Source organism: Panthera onca, chromosome D3 (assembly GCF_046562875.1).
Source record: "Panthera onca isolate mPanOnc1 chromosome D3, mPanOnc1 haplotype 2, whole genome shotgun sequence".
In the NCBI taxonomy this organism is placed as follows: Eukaryota; Metazoa; Chordata; class Mammalia; order Carnivora; family Felidae; genus Panthera; species Panthera onca.
In genome coordinates, this window is record NC_138350.1 from 35,239,742 (window position 1) to 35,255,439 (window position 15,698).

Below are 15,698 nucleotides of genomic sequence, written 5' to 3' on the forward strand. Positions count from 1 at the left end.
TTCCCCTACCAGGAATTTTAAGACCGGGAAATAAGGAAATAAATGAAAATAGTGGCTTTGTCACCTAAGTTTGTCATAATATTTTTAGAAGTTTTCTTTCCTTAATAAAAGCCACACATGTTAAAATTAACCTAAATAAAGCATTTCGAAAAAAAATCTATACGATCACCCTTGGGAGTCTTCAAATAAGTTATTTTCGACACACAAGCATGTACACACTTTTAACCATTTAGATAAATTTGTGGAATGATAAAATCCCAAATCAAGTTTAAAGAATAGCTTTGGCTTCTCTCATAACACATATGCCTTATGATGACTTAAATTACAATCTTGGGTTTTGCTAAAGAAAAAAATACCAACATATTTTTCTCTATAAAAATGCTGGCACACAAACTCAAAACTAAAAAGGTTTCGAAAGTGATCTAAGTGTTCTAAATGTGAAGCAAGCGTAGAAAAAAAATCTGTCTATATGTCAAACCTAAGTGGAATAAGGTTGGTCTAATTGTGTTGCTAGGAATTTTGTTTTGGAAACGTGTTAATAAATTATTGGTGAAAAATTTTAATATCCTGTTTGCTTTCCCCTGGGTAAGTAGTGAGGCTTTGGGTGTGGGTCAGGGTAGAAGTCACCTTTACCTGAAGCCATGGGGAGGATTATTTGCAAGTGTAGTGTTTATGGTTTCTTGCCTGCATATAAATATTTCACTGGGTATCTCCCTATATTTTAAGGAACATAACCATGGGGTGCCTGGGTGGCTCAGTCAGTTAAGCGACTTGACTCTTGGTTTCGGCTCAGCTCATGATCTCACGGTTTCATGAGTTCGAGGCCCCCATCAGGCTCTGTGCTGACAGGCTGTACGTTGCTTGGTATTCTCTCTCTCCCTCTCTCTCTGCCCCTCCCCTGCTTATGCGGTCTCTGTCTCTCTCACAAATAAATAAACTTAAAAAATATTAAAGAGCATAACAATGATACTGTTATAGAATTTAAAAAGAACAGTAATTCTTTAAACTCATTGGACACCCATTAACTATGGACTCCTCAGTCCTTTTCCTAAGCTGACACGCAGTGCTTGGGGACACCTGCATTTCCTGGGAATTTGCTGTGTGAACTGGATCTCAGAAGTGGTCTGCAGGAATTCCTTTTGCTTCGGCTCCACACTGCTCCTGGCTCTTCGGTGCAGATTGTAACTGACCACTTTTAGGCATCCGGTTAACCCCTAGCGGAGCAGAAGATGGTACCCGTCTAACCAGCCCCACCCAACGTGCAGGTTGAAGGAGGCCAAGAGCACCCATCTTTCCCTTTATTTCCCCCCTCTGCTCCTCTGTCATTGTTATTCTCTCTTCCACGAGATCATTTCTCAGCCCCATTGTTCTCCAGGAGTTTCTCAGCCTTACAGAACTCCTCTCTAAAATACCCTTATGTATTCTTATCTCAGAAAGTGGTCTGGACAAAGCCTGTTGCGAAGAAACCTGTCTGGCCTTGGCAATATGGCTGTTTTCACTGATTACAATCTGACCCTCTGTGTGCTTCAGGGAAGCCTTCAGAACACCAAGGCTGGTGTCCTTTGCTGCTATTGGAGCTGCTCAATTTCTGCAAGACTTCAACAATGGAAGGAAAATCGATTTCTCCAAGCTTGTGATACAGCTTATTGTCTTTCCAACCCATGTCTGTCTTTTGTTTCAAGATGATGATACTCTTTGCACTTTGGGGAGGATGCAGGATATTGGTGAAAATGTAAGTGGTTCCCTTTGAGACATCCTTCTGGAAGGAAGCATTAATTCATGTAGAATTATTCATTTTTACGAAAACTATATGGGTACACACTATTCCTGGGTTAAACCTGAACTGCCTATGTGTTACTGAAAATGTGTCTCTTGGAATTCATGTAATGATAATGATAAGATAAGAATCATAGCTCATATGTATTGAAAGGTTGCTCGCAAAGCTGGCATCTGAGCCTAGCCAGCCTAACTCTGGTATCCACGCTCGTCAGCCTCTCTTTTCCACTGCCTCTTGGACGGGAGAAGTCTTGTCCTAGTTACTGACATAAAAAGTGTTAGTATATGGAAGGAATTTTAGGACCCCGGTTTCAAAGATTTGATTGTGGCCATACTGCATAAGCAAAGGAATATGTGTGAATAAAACCAGCAAGGGGGTGACTCTTAGCGTGACTTGTACCTAAAACTAAAATGTTCCAAAGCATTTCCGGAAACTCCATTTACCTAGATGGAACCATTATGTGGATTTTGTTCTTTGGGGATGACAGCCAGCCCTCCTCTAAGAATCATGCCTTCCTAGCAGGTGCATAAACATTTTCGGCTCCCGGTGGTACCACTGTGAATGGGAAGGCAAAGGCTGCTATCATTCCTGACAGGGAAAGCTGAACGCTAAAGGCAGACAAATCAGATCTGAGTGACAGGGGTAAAGATTAGGCCTCCAAAGAGAAACTCTTATATAGAAAAGAATGAAAGGGTTGGTAGGCAGCGTGTGGCAATAATGCGCTCTACACTGCAGAGACAGAGGCCCCGCTACCGGAGGGACCTTCGGTCCTTGATCCCTGGGAGGGCTTGTATGGCAATATTGCCTGAAGAGCTGGGAAGAGGCGCATGAGAAAGTGTTTGTAGCCTCAGAAGGGAGGAACATGACAGATGTTCGCACCACACGAGCCTCTTGCTGGCTGAGTCACAGAGCATTCATCAGGCCTGTCTCCAAAGAGAACCCTCATAAACTCATCTTGAGTACTTGTTCATTCTGTGAAGAGGGGAACAGAGAGAAGGCAATCAAGGAGAAAAAAGAAGAATGGCGGCCCTCAGAATGGAGGGGTTTGGTGACCCACAGGATCTGGCTGCCTTCTGTCAAGGAGACATAAAGCAAAGGGAAAAACCTATGTTCATATGCTTCAGGGGCCACTGGCAGAGAAATAAAAGCTTTCATTAGTCTCTAAATCCTTTAATTAAGCTTTTCTCAGTATACAAGTGGGATCTGCTTTTATTTAAGAAAAAAGAGAGTAACTCTAATAAATGAATAAAATAGAGAGAAGTTGATTCCCTAGACATAGCTCAGTGTAGGCAATCTCAAATTTTCAATGGCAGCATGGGGCACTGCATGAAGAAATTTCCAGAAGCATCCTTTTGAGTAAGAAGGCAAGAAACAAAAGCAACTTGCGATGGCCAGAAACTTCCTAAATTGTCTGCTGCAAACTTCTTCAAAACTGTGTCGCTGTGTGACACAGGAACCTGATCGTGACAGGGAAGTGGTTCCAGTTCTGCACTGGGTCTCACTTTTTCACCTGCTATGGAGGATGGGTGAGGGAGAGCAATAGCCTAAAGTCGTTCCCAAACCTGGTGTTCTTACAAAATCACAGAGTAGCGACGGTTGTTTATTTATAGACCAGCACGATGTAATTCCTGAGGTCACTGCTGTATTCCCAACACGGTTGTGAGGCAGACACTTGGTAGGTTCACAGAAATATTTGTACAATTTTGGATAAATTAGGTCTGAGAGCAATGTCTTTGCTTTGAAAGGGTCCATGATGTTGCGGGCCCAGGAAGGCAGCACCAGGGCCTGCAGCCCTGGGTATTCAGCCAGAGCTCTGTATTTTCAAAGGGCTGATCCTGGAAGAGAGATGTGACCTCCTATTGTTTCTTCGCTGTTGAACAAAAAGGCCCTCAGGAGATCAGAAACACATTAGGTTTCTCCCATGTTGGACACTGCATGTAAATGTATGTCATCTGCATGTAAATCCGCATGTAAATCTATGTAAATATGAACGTCAATCCTCACAGTTTGCAAATACTTTTGTGTACATGACTCATTGGGACAATACGGACGAAAGTGACTTACATCAATTTTTGCTTTAAGGTCTGTTTCAATGACAAAACAGAGGAGCTGGGTTTCAAGACTTTTACAGTTTCTATCAGCTTGATAAGATTCTAGAATTTTCTACCTCAAATGAACACCTGTAAATTATTCTTACAGATTTAAAAGGCATTTGAAACAATCCAAAACTGAGGGCTTGCTTGACAGCAGCATCATTTTTCTTCAAATTATTCTGTGTTAATTTATGTTCCATTACTCGAGGGACCTGTTTGCACTAAGGCATCTATAACAATAGGGTGGATGTCACCTACTGCAATCTATTTTTGGTTTTATCTTTTAATTTGCAACCTGTCTTTAAACGTTCTCACTACTAATGAGCGAGTTTATTAAGAGCATAGGGTGAGAAATGTCTATGGTCTGACCTTTTGGTTAATTGGCCAGTCTCTGTTGAAATTAATCTGGTGAAGAAAAATTATAGTTTCAAAGGAAGTTTGTAGATAGGCTGTTAATTGCAATTGTTCATTTTCCCTTGGAAAACTATGCATGGAGAGTAACATGCAGTGGACCCTGCATGGAGAATTTGGCACTGGGAATATGGAATATGTAGACCTCATGAGGGGTCCCTGTCTGCCCAGGTATAAATGACACATCCTCAAAGCCTCCCTATTTCAAGTTGACAACTAGAGAATCCTCCATTTTACCAGGGAATACTTTTAAATCAACCTCAAAGAGGATATAGTAAGTCTACAACTCATTGGCAATATGGGAACAGCTTAGCTGGGCAGAACAATGTCAGGTAATGTACACACTGGTATTTGAAAGAATAAAAACAAAAGTTGCTTACTCAAGGCTTAGCTTTTGATTAAAACATTTTTTTCCTCTTTCAATTGTACTGCGAAATAATTTCAAGGGTTCATCTCCATCTGGAGGCCAGAATGCAGGAGACGAGAGCTTATTCATAGAGTGTGTAGAACTTGCATCAACACTGGGAAGTCTCTGCCCCAAGTATGAGTTGCCAAGGAGAGTTAAGTATACCTATTCTAAGCACCATTATTGACCGCTTCAGAGGCTGGAGGGAGAATTTGGAATTGGGAAAACAGAAACCATATTTATCTTTCTGAGAATCCTTATTTAAAATGTTCAGACCACATGGGGTATGTGGCAGAAATGTAGAAGAAAAACAGATCAACGGCAAACAGAAGGAAGTCACTAGAGCAAAGCTTCAATTGTAGTGCGGTAGTTGAAGATTGGGTGCTGTTTCTGCTATAAACCTTCGTTCTCCACATTTTGGTTATTTTCATGTAGAAGTTTGCTCCTAGCTCAGTCTCTGAAGGACATTATTTTTAGGCTTCTCTTTTTCAAATTATCAGTAAATAATAATCATGGACAAATAAAATTGATTATATAAAGTGCTTATGGAAGGTGGGATATGCAGAAGTAGGGTCAGGGCAGAGAGAAGCTAAGTTGTTTAACAGAATGGACTATCTCCAGAAACACTGCCTTGATTGGCTGGCACATCGGAAGAAAAAGTGTTCATGAGAACTGGAGTTGACCAGCTGTAACTCTGGAAAGAAAGAGTCGCGGACGTTGGAGATCATGGTCCCCAAATCCACCCAGGTCAGTAGAAGCTGTGTCAGGCTGACATGAGATGTCCTTCTTGCCTGGTTGGAATGTTCTACTGCCTAACTGGTGTCTGGCCCAGTGACTCCCAATTCATTCATTTATGCATTCCTTCCCTCACTCACTCATTCTTGTATTCTCACTGGGCATCTGCTTGGTGCCAGCTCTCCAGGCAGTGGGTATGTGCCTGTTGAATCAACAAATGAACTCTGTGGCCCTTCTTCTGATGGCAGGACACGAGGTAACCTTCTGCCAAGGCATCTTCCTCTTTAGCTGGCCTGCAACACAGTTCTGTCTGATGGACAGTGGTATCTCTCATGGTAAATAACTATCCGGTAACTGGTTTTCTATATCAGTTCTTGTGGTCTATGCCAGTGTGACTGGCATCCTGAAATATGACACTGAGCATCCAGAGTCTCTGTGAACAAAAGATGTGCTAACTTCAGGTTGTTAAAATCCATGCATTTTACTCTTCTTGAGTATAGGTGCCTTGACCCCCAGTTTATCATTTATTTTGTCCGGGATTGTGCTAATTTGACAGGCTTGGCTACCCCACTGGAGCTCTGATCTCAGCCTTGATCTTGCTGCCACGTAGAGTCTCTTTCTCTTACCATCAGTGTTAGCTCCTGGGCTAGTGGGTCTTCCAAACAGGTGCCCAGAGGCCTTCTGGGGAACAGGGAGACTCTGGACTCTCAGTGTCCTATTTCAGGACATCTAAGAAGACAGTTTTAATGAAGAGATATTTTCAGATATGACTGTATCATAGGAAATTTACTTTTTTGGGGGAGGGGGAGCACCATAACTTAGAAGGAAGGTTCTCGATTATGAGGGGTGAGCTTCAGTACGTGAGAAAGAGCACAAGCCCTGAGCCTCTTCTTGAGGGCAAGAATCACACGGTATAATGCAGCTCGAAAAGGAGGAAAAACAGCCAGGACCCTTGTGGGCTCACTGCAGGCACTCAACTACATGTGAGTTCTGTTTTCAACCCCTGCTTCTCCCCAGGGCCCTCTTTCCTCTATTTGTGAAATGAGATGAGCAATACCTAAATTAGAGGATAGAAAATTAGTTATACCACAAAGCCTATACTTAATAGGCACTTAATATTTATGGAATGAAAGGACAAATGAAAATGCTGCGTTTCTAACTGTATTATATGAAGCAAAACTACTGATATGTATTTATCACTTTTTATTAAATGAGAAGGAACACACTTAAAAGTCAACAGTTTTGAGACTACAATATATTTGATATTAGAAAAGATATTTTAATTGTATACAACTTAGATTGTTGACAAAAATAAAAGCTACAATTGCAACACGGCCCTTATTGTTGCCTGAGTCATTTGTTTCTACCCCTAACTGTTCCCTTTGTTTCCAGTTTTCTCTGCAGGCTAATTCCATACTAACTAATCTTAAAGCAGTGCTTTCACCACCACGTGGCTCAGAAACATCCTTCCTTTCCTTTCTCTGCCCTTCATTTCATTCAATAATACTCCTCATTCACAGCCTTTTAACCAATGTCCTCACCTTACTTGTCATTCTTTCTTACGCTTGTAACTCAGGGCTTTTTTTTATCTCGGGCGTACGGATTTTTTTCAGGCTGGATTTAATGGTTTGTGAACACCTGCATGTCTATGTAAAATTGTGTGTATGTGGGAGTTCTTCCTGAGAGAAGACCCATTTCAAGAAGCGACCAAGAAGACCCAAGATGCCATGGAGGTGAAGACCCTTTCTATCCACGGTCAGGTCTCCCTCGTGCTCTCTGCCAGGGCTCCATGCTCCTCCCTGACCTTGGTAGCCTACCTGCTCATCCTGTCCTCTTCCTCTGACAAAGGAAACTTCTTCAAGTATGACTAAAGACCTGCCTCCCCCACTCACCCCACTGATGCCCTTTCTCCTTTCTCTGGCCCCCAGAAATCCCAGCCAAGTGCTAATGCACCACCACATGACTCTGAGGTGCTCCCCGGATTTCATGATGCCTGTCGGCTCCCCTGAAGGAATTACAGGCAGGTTCTTCTGGTAGGATCCTCTGATATTTGGGTATACCTCCAGCCCACAGATGAGCCGGGTAGTGAGGAAGAGGGACAGGCCATGTCCATCACAGACTGATAGCATTTCCTTCCCCAACTACCTGACATCATCTTTCCTGAGTTTCTAAAGCAAGAGTCTTGAAGTCAGTTTTAAAAATAAAACCAGGGGTGCCTGGGTGGCTCAACTGGTTAAGCGTCTGACTTCGGCTCAGGTCATGATCTCATGGTTTGTGAGTTCGAGCCCCGTGTCAGGCTCTGTGCTGACAGCCCAGAGCCTGAAGCCTGCTTCAGATTCCGTGTCTGCGTCTCTTTCTGCCCCTCCCTTGATGGCGCGCACTCTCTCTCTCTCTCTCTCTCAAAAATAAATAAACATGAAAAAAATTTAAAAAATAAAACCAAACAATAATAAAAAGACACTTCTCCAGGCCTCCCTCATTTGCATACCACATAGCTGGCAGGTGTTCTCCTGAATCATTTTGCAGGAGCAATTCTCAATGTGTAAAGCTTCCTCCAGCTCATGGCCCACACTGTGGTCTCCATGGGGTATCCTTTGATAGTGAAATATGATCAGTTCTGGGTAATCCTACCCACCTGTGTGCTCATCTGCCCCTCACTGACAGCCCTGCTTTTGAAATCCCAACTCTGCCTTGGCCTTGAGTACAGACATACAGTAACAGACATGACTTACTCTTCTGATTCCTGGTATGCCAAACCATAGATCCTGAATGTTACAATTATATTAATGGATTGTCAGGCAGATCTGATGAAGTCAGTACTGGGTCATTAATATATTAGTCGCAGATAGAAAACAATTAAACGGAGTGGGGACAGGAAGAACATACTGAAAAAAGCCACAGCTCTGGCTTTTTTGTGGTCCCTTCACTTTGCAGAAACAATACCGTTATCGTCAAAGGTCAAAGTCAGTTACTGGTACAAAAGTCAATAAAGTGGAAGCAGGGGAGGAAGAGATCGAAGAGATAAATTCATGACATGTCTTCTAGATTGAAGGGACTTGGTGAAAATCTACATATTTTAAACTCATGGGAATAAAACTGGTTGTCGCTAAATTGGAACATTCATGTAGTTTCATGGGTTCCTGCTATGAACAGGTTTTAAAGAATTATATCAGCACACAATAGGAAAAAAAGAACAAGGAGAGTTTTTAAAATTGCATCTGCTTGTTAGACTTTATCATCCATTTTGTTGGATTCTTAGAATCAGACACTTGTGGGTCTTTCTTTCTTTCTTTCTTTCTTTCTTTCTTTCTTTCTTTCTTTATGAAGGCGATCCATAGGCATGTTCTAACTGTCCTTGCCAATTACTGCAGAGGATCAGAAATCTTTATTACTGGCAATCTGAGGCTATCAGTTACATTATGTTTGTGTAATATACTAGAAGAAAGCCTCTAACTTTCTAACCTAAACATCATGGTCTGAATACATTACTCTTAATATGATGCGTACTGTCTTGATTGAATGTTAGACTAAAAACACTTGCTCATTTCTGCCCCTCGCCCTGAGCCAACAGCAGTGATGTAAGTATTGCCAGTTTTCAAAGTGCAATCTGTAGATCACCCCGCACTGGCAAAGGTGCCATGCTCTGGTAAACAGGGCATCATATAGCATCCTTCTCCATTAAGGGCACTTGGGTGGTCTACTGCAAAGCGATTACATTTGCCATTTCTTAGCCGCCAGCAAATATATTTACTCATTAACACTTGATGGGTTGAACGCTCCTGAAGAGGGCTACTGAGCAATTAAGTATGATTCCAACTAATTCCGAAGGTACCAGAAAGTGGCTTCTCTAATGGTAGTTTTCTGCAAGAATGATCTCCCTCAGAGAGAGAGAGGGGCAGAGAGGAAGAGCAAAGGAATCCCAGGTGAGGGGCCACATGTAGGACTTTGGGGGTTTCAATCTCTACTTTGGCTAGCTGTTGAGTAACATTGATGTAGAGGTCCTTGACTTTGAAAATTCAAATAAGATTTAACTTTACATTCACGTTATTTATAGAAATGTGGGCTGATAATCAAGAACTCAGTAGTATTTTGTATATTTTATGATCAAATTTTTGCATATATTTATAAACACTGTTAGTTCCAAATTATCAGCACGTTTATTAGATCAGATCTGTTACGATCCTTACTTTGGAATATTCTGGAATCCATTAGTAGGGATTTAAGGAACTAACAAAGGGTTCCTCTAAAAGCATCAATGGACTCAGCTTAAAAGCAGCAGGGTATAGGAGAAGGCAACCAGGACTGGACTCAGAGCCCCCGGACACACGTTCTTGTTCTGTCCCATCAGGTGGGAGTTTGTGTCAGGTATTGCAACTCCTTAGCAATTCCTATGTAAAGGTCTGTCTCCTGCCAGTTCAAGCTGGGCACTCCCCATGTGACCTTTCTTCTGACTAGCCAAGTGACCTTGGAAGGAGCCATTACTGACTTCATTTCAGGGAAGGAAACATATTGAAGGTTAAGTAGGTCACCTAGACCCAGGCATAGAATCGAAAATGGTGACATGAGACTGCGGACTCTATGTATGGTGCCACCCAGGTACTGGCCAAGGCTGTCGGGATTAGGACAAGGTCCCACAGTGGCTCCATTTCAGCCATACTTGGAGCTTTTCTAAACCAGAGCCCTGCTGTCCAAAACAGCCAGTAGGGAATAGCCAAATGAAGCTATTTAAATCCATATTAAAATCTAAAATTCGGTTCTTCATTCATAGTAGATACTTTTTGCGTATGTATTACTGGCTACCATATTGACCAGTGCAGATACAGATTTCCAGCAGTAGATAATTTTAGAGTGTCTACGTGTCACTACCAATTTGACCAGTGCAGATACAGAAGATTTCCACCAGTAGATAATTTTTGAGTGTCTATTAGTTGCTACCATATAGACCAGCACAGATACAGAAGGTTTCCACTATTACAGAAAGTTATACTGGATAGTGTTGCCCTAAGTGTTGGAATTCTGCTCACTGGCTCCAACCTATGGCTCATTAACTGAACCTGACCTCAGTCTTTAGCTACTTCTTTCTCCTCACGGTCCATCAGACACCTCCAACTCTCCTGCCTCCAAACCTAGACTTTCCACAATGTTCTTGCCATCCTTTATTCTCTTGATCCTTGATATTCTGTTGGGCACCACCTGCCAATCCCTGACCATTGGCAAGTCATATCCTTGTGATTTCCCGGCTCCTGTTTCTGGGATATGATGCAATACTGGAAACAATGATAAAATAACAAAATGAAGAGAATGCATGCTCTCAACCCTAACTGGGTCCTTCCTGATTCTCGGCATTTCTTCAGTTCATTTAACAGATGCAATAACTCATCCCTTACGATGCCTCGTTCCCAACAACCTCAGCCTCTCACAATCCTCATTCTCCATAGTCAGTGTCCTGGAAAGACATCACAAAAGCTCTTGCCATGAGCTTCTCCAACATTTTCCTCTAGGTTTCTTCTTGTTTCCTTTAGCCAAAGTGATCCACCCAGTGCTTTTCACCTGGGAGTACTGATTTCCTACTTTCAGATCTTTGCTCATGATGCCTTGGCCATTTAGAAGTTTTCCTCCCAAACTCACCTTTACCACAAAGCAGTTTATGGATCATTCCATCTGAAAGTAACTTCTTTCTTCTCCAAGTTTCCCTAACATTTTCTCTGCACCTCTCGCATAAATTTCTAACTGGTGTTGCTTGTAATAATGTACAGGTCACCCCGTACCTTCCCCATCAAACCACAACCGATGTGAGAGACAGTAATTGATGAATTCAGCTTGCACTCCCGGCAGCAACTGGCACAGGTCTTTGTATAGACTGTACTCAGCACAGATTTATTTAGTGATTATCTATATGCCTAGTTATGAAGATGTCAGATTCACTCTGAAGGCAGACAGAATTAATCCAATAATGAATTGATGAATACACTTCTAAAGATCACAACATCAGGTTCTAACTAAATGATCACAGTCTGATGGGAAAACAAGGGTGTATGTGTTGATGACTAGAACTGCAATAAATGGGGCTAGAGCAGTGGGGAATATCATTCTGGAGGATGACATAGGGACGAAATGACAGAGAGTAGACAAACAACCAAAGAAAGGCAGCAAGGCTCTAGCAGACTTACCTTGGGTAGCGATATAATGATTGGGTCGATGATAACCCTAAAAATAAATGAGAAAGAATATTTGACAAACTTAAAACGGTAAGCAGCACAGAAGTCGCCCACTAAGTTTGCCAAAATGAATGCACATACAAATACCAACAACCGCACCGGCTGAAAGTGAAATGGCCAGACCCAGTACCGCTTAGTGCCTCGTAAAAAGCAAAGGGGGATCAAAGCTAACAGTTCTGTGGCTCACACATGGGGTGGGAGTAACTTAATCATACGCCGGCTATGAGACGATGGGTGAGCAATCAACACTAACAACTTATGGATTCTCTGAAATAACACGACCACGACTCTTATTAGATTGCAAACAGGCTGGGAATGTGCAATAGGATTTCATGTGTGTTCGGGATGCGTGCCAAGGCTTTAACACACATCCTGTTCTACCGGTATAGGCAGCTACATCGATAGTCATACTGAACGTCATTCTTAAACACTGCTAATGCCATGACACGCTGCCGTGGCAAGGGCCAGAAATGCAACGAGGCAGAAATTCTGCAAGGCCCCTTCCTTTTATCGTGACCCTGTGAAGGAGGCGAAAAGATGAAAATTGAGACCAAATACAGAAGGGAACAATGAACGTCACAGGATCAATATCTGGGGAAGATAAAACCAATTTAGAGAAAATCACACACAGGTAACATAATATCGCCACGGACCTTAATATTTTCCATTTCTGTTCCCCGAGATTACCTAATATAGTGTGCCTGAAGCCAGATGGGAAACAGGAGAAACTTGGAGAGGAAATACAGATTTCTCAGACCATTTCAATGTGTATCTGGTAGATTTTTTTTTTTTTTTTTTTTTTTTTTTTTTTTTTTTGCTTTTAAAACAAGTCATTGATAATGAACAGCAAAAGCAAACACATTCTTTTATACAACTGACCTGCTGTGGGTATAGACTCTTGACAGATATTAAATAGGATTATGAAGATAATCACTCATGTCTTGCCAGCTGATAAGTTTCACAAAGCAAGACCCTGTCTGATGTGCGGCTCTGTATGTCAGTTCTAGCAAGGTGCTAGGAGATAGGAGGAGCTCATCTATGAAACGGAAATAATCCATACAGTCCACGAATGACCTATGTTGCTAAACACAGTGGTCATTTCTCAGTCCATTGTTTTTGTTTGTGGTCTGAACCACACACAGTGAACGCTCTAATACGTACAACAGCAACTGACATATAATACAACACGTGGCTCAATAAAATCTCATTGACTGAGTGAATAAAAGGGCCCTGAATATTGACTCTTTTCTCTGTTAAAATTAAAACTAATTAATCTGGTATGTTCATTACTTTTATGTCTTCCCTCCTCTGTAGCTCTACCTGCCCATTCTTTAAAGCTAAGTTAAAATCACTTCCGCCACAAAACCTAATCTGATTACATTTACTCCTTCAGGCAGTGATTCATCAAACACTTATTAAGTGCTTACAGAGTTTCAGGGCTGTGCCAGGCGCAGGGGGTACAAGATGCATAGGATACAGCCCGTGTGCTCAAGAGCCCCCAGGGGCTCTAGGAGCTGGGACTGGACCATGAACAGGATTCCCTTGGAATCTCCCAAGGGAAGGAGAGTTATAGAGAAGACGTTTCTTACTTCAGCTTCTAAACTCTGAAGTCTTGGGGAGAAGGCAACAGGTCTTGGCCACCTCTGAATTCTCCCACAAGGGACTCACTAAACATCTACTGGATAAAGGAATAAGCGCAAAGTATTTTAGGAAGGAACTTGGCTTTAACAGAAAAAGATATCTAACTTGGGCCGTGTGTGTTCTGGACCATCTTCCAATGTGGCAGCGTAGGGGGCTTCATTCGAGGAATGGGATACGAATTACTCTTCAGACAGTCCTCCTGTAGGCCCTACCCTCAGATCCATAACCAAAGTGTCACAACCTTTCCAAGCAGTACTATAAATAACATCCTTATGTTTATTTTTCAGATAACTCTTAGAGATTGTGATGCTAGTATTTTTAGTAGCATCTGAATTATACTCAAGTAAGAAGACGAGAGAACTCACATGTATGGGTAAAGCCTGTCCGTGGACGTACTAATGGACTAGAAGGCAGTGTGATGGCCAAGGCAAGCACAGCATGCCCTGGGAACTGCAAGGGAGCAAAGGTCTGTTTCACGTGAACCTGAGCCTTGAAGGTAACAGTGACTTTCCCTTCATTTTCAGGCTACTTTTGAGTTCATTCATTCTTTCAACTGAAAACACGCTGTCTCCTCAGGAATTTATTCTAATGTAAGACATTAAGTTAACATGATGCAGGATGAACAAAGAAGCAGTCTTCAATAATTAAACAGCCTACATATTTAATGACATGTCTTGTGTGCATTCGATGTCCTGGTTAAACAGCTGCAGACTACTTTGAAGGCAACTTAAAAGTGCAGTAATGACGAGAGATCGCAAATCATCGAATTAGGAATTAAGAGAGTTTTATCTTATTAATATGTAAACAGATTTCTTTTAAAGTGTCAAATAATCTAAGTTGTTGACAAAAACATGGAAACACTATCCTTGGTCCACAGCAGCACGGAAGACACGGAATGTCACAGAGGAGTTCAGCAGCCAGTAGGCCGACTTGAGAACAGGAGTGGCCATGTCTCCACCGTAAAGTTCTGCAGGCTGTGAAGTAACGTTAATGTGTTTGCTTCTGGATTTGGAGCAGTGAGTGCCCACCAGTACCATAGCAGACACACGATGTGGAATGTGGCAGAACAGTTGGGTTTACTGACGGTTTCAAAATACATACATCGATATAATTTCCATTGATGTAGTCGGAGTTGGTATCTCCTTCTATGGTCTGTAGTCTCACCCGCGAATGATCATCTGCAAAGGGAAAATAAAACAATGATTTTTAAAAAATGTTTTAATGAAAAAAACCCTCCCTGCATGAGCAGGGGAGGGGCAGACAGAGAGGGAGACACAGGATCCTTAGCCGGCAGGCTCGAACACACGAACTGTGAGATCATGACCTGAGCCAAAGTTGGATGCTTAACCGACCGAGCCACCCGGGTGCCCCAAGCAAACAATGAATTAAAAGCAATCTGTTGGGCTGCTTAGAGCCCCAGAATGCAAGCACATTACATAGAGATCATTCACATCCATGCTGCTTTACCGATAAACAAAGAATTAAACACTACACACCTACTACACTTCTTATTTTGCTCTTGAAGCTGGGAAGGATTTAGAATTATTTGCATTTTGCAGCAAATATCGTGAAGTTATTCTTTGATCATTTACAGACGCGCTGCGTGGGTAGAGGTTTGAAACTTCTACATGGAGTCCTATGAATCACAACAGAATTATTTCTTGGACTGAACGTAGAGCAAGTTCACTAAATCACATACTAACCCTGAGATTTTGAAGGCTTCCTATGGCACCCACCTTGACAAATGATGGCTATAAACCACGGCCCAGCTCTCTGGAGGTGCGAACATGGACCTAACCTCAGTTGTTGTCCCTGAATTCCCTACACCGCTCTCTGCACCATGTGTGTGAGGTCCAGAGTCAGGCATGTGGGTCAGAATCTCCACACTTGTGATTTGGGACAAGTTACTAGCTCTCCCTGTGGTTTAGTTTTCTCATCTGTAGAATGGGGATTAACAGTGCCTGCCTCATGGGACCATTGTGACCATTAAAACAAAATAGAAAAGAAGATTAGAAAACCACCTGGTATATAGTAAGTGATGGATAAATGTCAGTTGTTGCCCTTGTCATGTGCTGTGGAACAGACATGCAGACTGTTCTCACGATCTGTACCGCTGATGCCCACACAGGTGGTAACAACCCAGAAATGGACCCACATGCAGGCCAAGTTTCCCTCATGGTAACCTGCTCTAGGATCCAATTTCTCAGAGTACACTTTGCTTAAACCAGAGGTCCCCTATCCATATTTTTGCAGGTGGCATGGGGGAGGCGAGTCATTGGGGTGCTGGGTATGTGTGGATTGTCCCGGCTTTTGCATTAGGAGAGCCAGTGCTCACACACAGCTACGGCAGGGCTGTAAGTAATTCAGGCAGTAAAGCCATTTGAGCCTCCCGAATGAAAGATGCTCCAATAGACCTG

General features: G+C 42.4%; 1 protein-coding gene across 6 annotated transcripts in view; it reads right to left on the reverse strand.

Moving 5' to 3' along the window:
* The window catches only part of PTPRM (protein tyrosine phosphatase receptor type M), a 796,527-nt gene that overhangs the window by 69,674 nt on the left and 711,155 nt on the right, over window positions 1-15,698 (reverse strand). For all 6 annotated transcript variants that reach the window (XM_060613276.3, XM_060613283.3, XM_060613278.3 and 3 more), the window contains 2 exons: window positions 14,383-14,459; window positions 11,593-11,629 (listed from right to left, as the gene is read on the reverse strand). In XM_060613276.3, coding sequence (XP_060469259.1) covers window positions 11,593-11,629; window positions 14,383-14,459 — 114 coding nt within the window. The remainder of the gene's footprint in view (window positions 1-11,592; window positions 11,630-14,382; window positions 14,460-15,698) is intronic.